Genomic DNA, 10,353 nt, shown 5'->3' with positions numbered 1-10,353 from the left:
GTGCACACTCTCTCACGCCCCACTCGGCGCCCTTAGCACAGGCCCTCCAGAGCCGCCGCGGGCCTCGTTTGCATAACCCTCGCCCCCTCCCCTCTCTGAGCCTCCCGTGGGTCCGGGGCCTCGGCCCCGCCCCCTGCCCGCCCCCTTCCAGAGGCTGGGCCGCGGCTTCGCGCCCATTGGCCGCTGGGCGGACTGGTCCCGGCCGGGGCTGTGATTGCGGCCCGCCGATGTCAGTCCTGGAGCGAGCGCCGGTGGCGGGGCGCGCGGCCCGGCTGGCAGCCGCAGGTGGGGCTGCTCACGGCGAGGGACCTAGCCCGGGAGCCCCGCAGCCCCGCAGGCCCGCGGAGAGTGCCCAGGATGCCCCGCGGGGACTCCGAGCAGGTGCGCTACTGCGCGCGCCTCTCCTACCTCTGGCTCAAGTTCTCGCTGGTCATCTACTCCACGGTGTTCTGGGTAAGTGACCCCCGGGGGAACCTGAGTTGGGGGGTGTGGCGCCGACACTCTCTGGACCGCCCTACGCCGTACCGGGGTAGGGTCTAGACTTGGCTGCTGCAGGGAGGGCGCGGGGAGTGCACGCCTGGTTCCTCGTCCCGCTCTCCCAGGGAAGCAGGAAATTCTGGCGCCCCGGCTCAGCCTGAATTTCAGCCGCGGATGGGTGCGGAGCGTTAGAGCCCGTTGACTACGACGAAGGAACGCTCAGTGGCTCACCTGTGGGCACCTGCCCAGAGCGTTGGTTTTCCGTGTCTGCAGCGCATCGGCTGTTGGGCCAGGCGGTGATTACTGCGTTGTGAGCGCCCACCGGCCGGCCGGGTGTTACAGAGTTTGCCTCCCCATCAGCTTGTGGGGAAGCAGTGGTTCGGCTCTGTGGTCTGGATTGGGCGGGGAAACCTGGACTCCCACTAGCTACTTGCGGACGTCCCAGAGCGAGATGCTTCCCTACCATGCCTCAGTTTCCTCTTTGGTGGAAGGAGGATGGGCGTGCCTTGTCCGCGGAGTAGTTGGGAGGATTCCACCAGATCGCGTAGGTCTCCAGCAGCTCCTGGCTGTTGGATAACTTCCGCAGCCACCGAGCTTTACCTCTTCTTGTGTATTGCTGGGCGGCAGGCTGTTAGTGGTTGGACATGAACTAGGCTTCGTTCGAATCCTGCGGCTACCACTTTCTAGCTGAGTGATCTTGAGGAAGTTACTTAAACTCTCTAGGCGATAGTTTCTTCATTTGCAAATAGAAACAGTAATTATATTCAACTGTAGGGATGGGTGTGGAGATTGAATGAAGTAGGCCAAGTACAGTGCTCAGCACAGGGACCAGTGAAGAGCTTAAGAAGTGTGATCTATTATTATTATTATTATTATTATTATTATTATTATTATTATTATTATTATTGACTGGGAAGCTGGGCCTACCTGGTAAGCTGTCACGAGAGACTGATTTCTTTATGAAGATTTCCGACTAGGCTGGACCCCCATCTAGAAATGAGGACATCTTTCTATAGGCCACTCCAGAATAGTCTCCTGCCCCCAGTAGCCACAAGGCAGACTTGCCCAGGGACTGGAGGGGAGATCTCTGGCTCCTATCCCTCCTGAAACATATGCACACCGTATTCTCCTCTTTAGACCCTCCTTGGATCTCTTCTGTTAGCAGGAACAGCTAGGTCTGCCTGATAACAGGTCTTTCCATTTGACCCCTCTATGGATATAACCTTGCCTGGGGGGCAGGAGATCCAGATTCTTGTCTTGTTCTGTTTTTGACCCACTGGGAGATCTTAGGCAAGTCACTTCCTTGTTTGGGACCTCAGAGCTGTTAAGTGACTTGCCTCTCTAGAGAACAAGGCTGGTGCCTCTAGAGGATGGTAGAGGCCTCAGGGAGGCAGAAGGTTCTATGTGGGATTGGAGTGGGGGTGATTCTCTCCCAAAGTTGCATCAGGATCAACCAGAGACTTTAGAAAACACTGCAGATCCCTGGGCCCTGGCATAGTTATTTAAGCCCCCCAGGTGATTCTAGTTTGTAGTCAGGGATGTAACCTGCTGGGCCTGATGGTCTCACAGACCCCTTGGTTCAGATTCTTGGATTCTTTGCCTGCCCCATGCTTGTCTGGCTGCGGGAGCTCTTGTCTCTGGAGGTCACAGTTGAAGGAGGGAAGGCTAAGGTTGTTGAGGGTGAAGCGTAGGTAGGAAGATACGGGAAGACCAGGAGTCAGAGGTGGGGCTATGTTTCTGGCTTCACCCCTTCTCTCCATGTGTAATCCCTGACCAGTCTCTTCACCCCCTTGCACCTCCATTTTCCCATCTGTAAAATGGGTAAATGATACCCTGCCCTGCACCTCACTGGATTGTTTTTAGGATAAGTGATATGGGGATATGGTGACATGTGGGTGAGACTGGTGCTATACAAAAGAGAGTTATACGGTTACAATTGAACTCGAATTGTCAAGGCATTGTTCTGTCGCTGTCCCCTGTGGCCTGGAGGGAGATACTCGGTGGCACTTGCTTTGCTTCTCTTGGGCCAAGTGTGGGACTCAGAACTTGGAATCTTTCCTCTCCAGCCAACTGAGCTTGCCTTAGCAAATCCTTGACTTCTCATTGCTGGAAGTATTTCTGCTTAAAAACCTCCCCACCCATGCCAAGAACTCAGCCACCTGCCACCCCTGACAGGGCAGCTCTAGGTGCCAGCTTTTCACTGCAGGGTGGAGGCCCAGCGTGAGGAAGTAATGTGTCCTAGCAGCTTTGCTGCTAATTGGAAAACCATTACAGGAAGGCCCATTATCTCTGGTACCATCCCTTGGGGTGAGAAGTGGGGCCAAGGGTTACTTGCTTTATAAGCCCAAAGTACTAAGACGTCTCTTCATCTCAGACTTAGGTCTGAAAGGGGCCAGAAGTTTTACCATAGTCAAGCACCTTCTGCAAGACTTTCTGCTTTCAATCTTATTATCGAATATGAAATGCAAGGACACTGTACAAAATTTTAAAGTACCAAAGAGTCGTCATCAGTGATAAGCCTCCCGCCTGGCCCTCTCCCCTGGCCCACCCTGTCCAGAGGGGACATCTCTGATCAGTTTCTTATCATTCACTTTGAAGACAGCATCCTAGCGGTGGGCCGCCCTAGGTGCGGACGTGTGCATGCATTATATAATCTTTTTTTTCCATATAAGGGAGCACATGATATACAGTTCTGCCCTTACCTTTTCACTTACACTGAAGTCCATGTGAAGTTCGGAGCTCTGGTAGTGGCCGCCTCATTCTGTCTGATGGCTGCGTAGAGCTCACTGCAGGCTAAGCCCAAAGTCATTCAGTCAGTCCCCAGCTGGGGAACTAGGGTTGTTTCCGATCTTCGGTGACTGCAAGCAGCAGTGCAGCAAGTAGCTTTGAACGTGTCATTTTGCACATGTGTATGTATATCTGCAGGGTAATTTTTAGAAGGAGAAGCGGTGGGTTTAAAGGATAGGTGAATGTATAATATATGTACAGAAATGCACCAATTGTAAACTTATACAGCCTCATGGATTTTTACAAAGCGAACACACATGTATAATCAGCCCCCAGGTCAACCACTAGAATGGAGAGCAGAAGCCAGAAACCCCCCCTTGCGCCCGTTTCCAGTCACCACCCCCTCCCTCCAGCGGTAATCACAGTTGGAATGTCTAATAGCATAGAACTGCATTGCCTGGTTTTGTATGTGTGTTTAAAATTTTGATGTTTGTTAAATTGCCCTATGTAGAGTTTTACCAGTTATAGTATTATTTATTCTATTGCTTTAAACTGATTCACTTTTTAATCTTAAATTATTTTTTAAAAGGAGGCTTTATATCACCACTGCCAATGGGAAACCCGTACTCAGCACTGACAAGAGCATATAACTGTAACACTAAGTCGTGAAGTTGGAAAACAAAATGTTATTAAGTCCTGGCTAGATACTGTGGGTGATGCGGGCTGGGGACCTGAGCTCTGTGTTCAAAAGGCAGGCTGGCAAGTGTTTGAGAGGTTGTAGGACAAACTGACACCAAAACAGATTTGCTCCTGGATGCAATGGGAAGGATGGGAAGGGAAGTGAGTAATGAAAACTTTTTCTCAGTCTATGAGTCAGTATAAATGTGACCCTGAACCCTTCACATGATCTCCTGTCCCACACCTGGGAGCCCTCTCGTTTTCAGCGGGGGACTGTGGGGCTCAGGGCATGTTTCAGGGTCACTCCTCAGCCCCTGTTCAGTGCTCCTTCTGGTAGGTCTCTGAGGGTGTCTCCATGAGGAATGAGCTCACCCGGAGGCATTGGAGCCTCCCCTTCCCACCATGCAGCGTGAATCATTCTGACACATGTGCCCTCAGCCCACTGGGGACACACCTCTAATTTTAGCACTGACCACAGGGTATCCTAGAGATCCGTTTACACGACTGTGTTTCCATGCTAGACTGTGGGCTCCTGGAGGTCAGGGGTGTAGCTCGTTCTTGTCCTCTTCCAAGTGCTGGGCTTGGGGCTGGGCACAGAGTGAGTGCTCAGGGGAAGCTTGTTGCACTGGGCTGGTCAAGTCCCACCCTGTGTCTTGTGAGCAAGGATCAGAGCTGGGGGCCCCTGGATCAGGGCCTGAGTTGGGTATGTAGCCAGCAGTGGTCAGATTTGCTGAGGCCTTGAATTTGCAGAGTGGCCTGGGCTGATCACGGAGGCACTGGCCCTCTAGAAAGCATCAGCCTGCTGCCTTGACAATGGGGTAGGATTTCCAGTTGGGTACAAAAGAGTGTCAGGGCTGGGGGATGTTGACTAATCAGGAAGAAAAGGACTTGGGGTGGGGGAGGTGAGTGGGAAAGAAGTGGGCACGGGCACGTGGCGGGGGGTAGTAAGTGCCAGAGGCTGTATTAATCCTTCCTCGCCTTCTCCAGGGTTGGACCCCGTTATCATAGCTTGGCCTGTGATTCTTTATACTTTCCTATAGTTTAAGAGTGTGGACCTGTACCAGGCTGCATGGGTTCAAATCCCAACTCTGGTATTTATAAGTTGAGTGATTTAGGTACTGACTTCTGTGTGCCTCGATTGCCTTATCTGTAAAGTGGTTGATGCTAGAGGGTTGCCGAGACCCTGAAATGGATGAATATACAGGAAGAGCCTACAGGAATGCCTGGCACGTTAGCGCAAACACTACATCAACTACGTAAGGGTTAGCCAGTCTTCCCACCCTCCTCTCTATTTTTCTAGGAACTCAAGATCCTTAGATTGAGAATGAGAAGGGTCCTTAAGGCACCTCTAGAGTGACCTTTTCATTTTACCGAGGAAAACAGGCCTGGAGAGAGGAAGCGAGTTGCTTTAGACCCCATAGCAAGTTCGGGACAGACCAAGAGCAGGACCCACAAGGCCTGACTGCACTGGGTCGCCATGACCTTCAGCAGCCCTCCCCCTGCCCCCTACCCCCGTGGTCTCCCCCTGCTGTCAGGGCCCAAGGTGTGGGTGGAGGGTAGCATTTCTGCAAGGAGTCATGTCCCTGGCTTCCCAGTTCAACACTAGACGAAGCCAAACAAAAAAGAAAGTAGATTCAGTTTCCAGCAGGAATTTCTAACTTTTGAAAAGAGCTTTATTGTTTTTGTGAACATAATACGTGTGCTCAATTAAAAACCTTTCAGGCAATTCAGGTAAGTACACTGAGGACAGTAGACGTCGCCTTTGTTCCCGCCCTGGGCGAGCACCGCTGTTACACGCTGATAAATGCACATCTGGACATCTCCTTGTCCCTATAGGCACATAGTTTATTTTCTGGATTTTAAAAATTATTATTGTGCTTGAGTCCTCAGGCAGGTGCCTCCTCCTCTTGTTCTAGGCAAGCATTTCAAAGAGAAAATAGTGGCATTCAAGCAGAAAGTGACTTCATCCTGGAGAAGTAGCCACCAGGCGTAACGGGCTGGGACTAGGGTCCCCTCTCCCAGCCTGGTCGAGAGGCCTTAAAAATCCGGAGAATCAAGAAGGCAGACCTGGAAGTCACTTGGAGAAGCTTCCAATGCATTCATTTCACAGATGAGCAAACTAAGGCCTCAAGGAAGTTTCTCTGCCCTTAGCTTAGGCTTCTGAGCCTGAGCCCTTCTCTTCCTGTAAGAGAGGCGTTGTTTTAAATTGTGGGAATAGATGGGGACCGCCCCGTCTTTGGCTGTTTGTTCCCAGGACGCAGGAGTAACAACCTGTCCTCCTTCTTACCCAGGCTGGTGCCTCACCTCTCCGGGTGACTCACAATGCCAGCCTGGGGTGGGGCTCAGAGTAAACCAGATAAAAGACCGATAATGAGATTTCTGTACCGGCTGGCTCCATGTACAGGGGGGAGAGAGGTCTTCGGGGTTAGCCCAGAACACAGGACATTGAGATTAACCTTGTCCAGAGCGAACCTGTGGATGGGAGTCGGGTTGAACTGCATCTTAGCAGAAGGCGGGGAGTCTAGTCCTGAACTGCCATGCTCTCCAGGGTGGAGGTGGTTCTTTGCTTATCCGGTCAACAAATAATTATTTGATGCCTAGTGTGTATGCCAGGCACTGTGATGTTTACTGGGAAATAGCTATGAACAAGACAGACTCAGGCCAGGCCTTGGAAGACAGACACACCAGTAAGTAAATGTAGCTTGTGATCGGTGCTAAAGAGGAAATTTGGGAGCAAGGGGAGGAGATGAAAGTTCCTACTTTCATGGTGTCATCAAGGAAGGACTCTATGAGGAGCTGACGTTTCAGCTGAGGTCCAAGGAATGAGAAGGCACCAGCCATAAGAAAGGTCGGTAGAGAGCATCTCAGAGGGAGTAGTCAGTACAAAGGCCCTGAGGTAGGCCAGCATGGCTGAAGCAGATAGGGAAGCCTAAGAAGGGCCAAGTTGTGGGTGGAGAGGGTGGCAGGGGCCTGGTCATATGAGGAGTATGGGGTCCGAGTGACTGAAAGCTGAGGTTTAATTGTCGGGACCTGATGGCAGCTGGAGACATAGATCAAGTGCTGCTTCTGCTGTGTGACCATGGGTAAAGGACCACCTCTCTGAGCCTCTGACACGTCTCCTCTATGGATACACTAGAGGCCTTGGGGAGGCTTCTGCAAGAGGAGAGATGCAAAGGCACAAAGCACCCTGTAGGGCCCAGTGTCCCTGGGGCCCTTGCAGAGCTCAGCGGGGCTGGGACTTAAGATGTGAGAACTTCTGGAGTCTGTCTTATTAGAGGAGGCTACTTTCTGCCAGGGATGCTCTGTTGGCCTAGAGTAGACGACTATGGCCATAGTCTTAGGCTGAGAAGCCTGGGGGGCGTGCATGTGGCCTTTTTCAGGGGCTGGGTCCTTCCCACCCCTTAGTTCCTGGGCTTTAGTGGTGCCCCAGCAGAAGCCGTGTGCCACATGAGGGGCATGCGTGTCCAGGCAGAGGCGTCCTAGAAGTGTCCTACAAGGCTGAGCACTGGTCCCAGCACCTGGGGAGGTTGGGTTGGGAGAAGCACTTCCAGGAGCCCAGGCGCCAGAGCATACCTAGGCCAGGGAGTGTCAGACAGGCGGCAGACAGAACTCAGGGTCACAGCCTACATCACCCACAGTAACTAGCTAGGATTTAATAAAGTTTTCCCTGAACAACTCCTGTCCTCCTCTTATTTCTGCTCTGATCATGAGTTCCCCCTTCTTGGGGATGCAAAGAGTCAAGTGGCCACTGCCACGCCTACAGGCGCCCAGAGCCCAACTGCCCATCTACTGCTGACTCAGTGTCCCTGCCAGAGCCTCCTGGGAACGCTGGTTGGCCCCGCCCCATCACAATGTCGGCAGCTGCCCTGAGCTCTCTGCTAGCACTCAGGGAGTGACAGCCTCTCTAGGGATAGGGACAGGGCTGGCTTCTCTCTCTCTTCAGCCCAGCACAAGGCCAGGCAAACAGTGGTCCCGGGGCAAAGGTTGGGCAGAACCAAGCCAGAAGCCTGAGTTCCAAGCTGCTGCCCGAGTTCTCTGTGGCCCTGCAGCGAGCATCCTTCCTGGCTGCACAGAAGGCCCCACGGCAGGCCTCTGTCCCTGGGCACGGGGGCAGTCCCGTTTGCAGTGTGGGCCCCATCCCCCAGATGGAAAGTCTAATCTCGGGGGAAATCACCGAGTGGTGCTCCTCATCCCCTCTGAATGATGGACATGGTTCCACTGGCCACAGAGTTTGAGAACCAGAGGCAGCTGCTGGAGGGTCTGGCGGATTTCCTCCCCTCTGAAAGTAAGGGATTGCAACAGGTGCCCTCCGCTGCCCTTGGAAGTTTGGCCCAGCCAGAAGTCCAAGTCATATTCTACCTGTGCCCGGTAACAGGTGACATTCCTGTTCTGAAAGGCTGTAAGAGAAGCCCAAATGTTTTACAGCCCCGCTTGGCAAGCAGTTTCTATGAAACTGCTTTTAGAACCAGGAAGTCCTTCCTGAGAGCCAGCTCACATTCCCCTCCCCTGTTTTACCCTCTTTCTATCAGGCTTTCCTTGCAGAAGGCCCTGGAGAGCACAACCCTGGGCCTGGAGTGCGGCAGGGGCTGGGAGGGGGCGGGGCTGAGGGCGGGGCCTAGGGCGGGGCCGGACGGTAGGCCTCGCCCACGCCAGCCGTGCTCCGCCCCCAAGCCCCATCCGGGTCTCCGCAGTCTTCAGCACAGCCCCCAAGAAGGGAAAGCGATTCTCCCTGCTCAGCTGGGCCCGCTCTAGTGAGACAACCTGGTGGAGCAGAGAGGGCTTGCGTTTCTTTCCTGAAGCTGCCTCCAGAAATCCCAAGTTTCCTGGGGGCTGCCCCGTAACAGCTGGGTGGCTTACGACAACAGCCGGTCTGGAGATCTGAAGTCTGAAACCGAGGTGTCACAAGGCTCCTGGACTTCCAGGGGTTCAGGGGAAATCTTTCCCTGCCTCTGCCTCCGCCTCCCTGTGGCCTTTCCCTCTGTGTCTGTGTCTTGGCCCAAAGCTTCCCCTGCCTTTTCTTATAAGGACACTTGGCCTTCGATTTAAGGCACACCCAGGTGGTCAGGAAGCTTTCATCACGAGATTCAGAACCTAATTCTATCTGCCAAGACCCCTTTCCAAATAAGGTTACAGTAGCAAACATGGACATACCTATTTTTTTGGTGGGAGGGTGGGGTGGGGTGTGGGACCACCAATCCACCGCGGAGCTCAGCGGTCAGAAATCGAGTTTCCATCCTTCCACTAACTGGTCACTAGCTCATCACCATGACCCCAGACAAATCCATCTCACCTGTCTGGGACTGTTCCCATCCGGGAAATGGGGGCTAGACAACCACTGGCCATGTGTCTCCTGCAGGGGGCAGAACTGCAGATCGCGAGTTCACAACCAACATTCCAAACAGGATGCCCATGCATCCGTAGTTGTCAAGCTGAAGACATAATCTAAGGGGGGGAAGCCCCAAAGTCACCTCCCGAGTGTGAATCCCTGACTCACAAAAACAGTCCTCTGGTTGAAGAGAAACTTCTTAAGTTACAAAGTTAACTACAGAGAAGTGTTACCTTTAGAACAGGTGAAAGAATGTTTGTAAAGATAACCAAAAGGAAAGCCAAATTCTAGAACTCGAGGACCACCCGCCACTCCCCAGGTACATCCCGGTCCCCTGGAGAAGCGCAGCCTCCTGAGCGATCTCCCTCACGCCCAGGCTGGTGGTCTCCGCAGGCTCCACCGGCCCTTCTCACCGGGGCTGAGCCTGCCGACTCCCTCCTCCAACCCCAGCTAGCCCTGCTGTCCTGTCCCGGACCAGCACCAGCAGCAAGCCTCTTCCAAACGGTGCACTGACTCCCAGCGCACAGACACTGCCCAGATTGTCCAGGACGCTGGGGAAGCTTCACGCATCACTCTGGATTCACACGGAGAGAAAGGCTTGGAAACCCGGCCAGTCGGGTCCGAGTTCCCTCACAGGCACCACCAGAGCTGCGCTTCCGCTCCAGGCTGCCCATGAGAATCACCTGGGACGTTTAAAAAGTAGAGCTGCCTTGGTCCCACCTCATACCTACTGTATCAGCTCCGAAGCTGGGGCCTGGTGTGTACTTGCAAAATCCTCCAGGGCCAGAAGCCTGAAGCCGCAGTCGAGGTCCACTGATCTAGAAAGTCCTTTTGACCCCAGGAAGTGACCCAGACTCAGAATTTGGCACCAGCCCCAGAAGCCAGCATCCCACTCCACTCCAGCGAGGGGACTTGGCCCCACTCTGCAATGGGGTGGTCCTGGGGGCTGGCCTCTGCCCTCTGCCCTCTGCCCAGCGCAGCACCTGGCCTGCTGTGGGTGCACAGGGACTGAGTGCCTGGCCTCAAGCACCACCGTGGTCCCACCATGCTGCACCCGGCACAGCCCATACTCTGGTAAGAGACTGGAAACAGCACGGAAAGCCCATGTGACTGTCCCAGGCCACGCACAGTATCCTGGGAGGGGC

The 10,353-nt window shown here is 53.7% G+C and overlaps 1 protein-coding gene across 1 annotated transcript in view; it reads left to right on the top strand.

Moving 5' to 3' along the window:
• The first annotated feature begins 202 nt into the window (after positions 1–202).
• TSPAN15 (tetraspanin 15) overlaps positions 203–10,353 on the top strand; it is a 46,646-nt gene continuing 36,495 nt past the window's right edge. Inside the window, exon 1 of the mRNA XM_045783441.2 lies at positions 203–453. Coding sequence (XP_045639397.1) covers positions 358–453 — 96 coding nt within the window. The 5' untranslated portion in view covers positions 203–357. The remainder of the gene's footprint in view (positions 454–10,353) is intronic.

The sequence above is a fragment of the Ursus americanus genome, chromosome 6 (assembly GCF_024610735.1).
Source record: "Ursus americanus isolate L20-20 chromosome 6, mUrsAme1.1.p, whole genome shotgun sequence".
NCBI classification, from domain to species: Eukaryota; Metazoa; Chordata; class Mammalia; order Carnivora; family Ursidae; genus Ursus; species Ursus americanus.
Note: the sequence above shows the minus strand (reverse complement) of the source record. Positions and strands in the feature narration are given on the sequence as shown.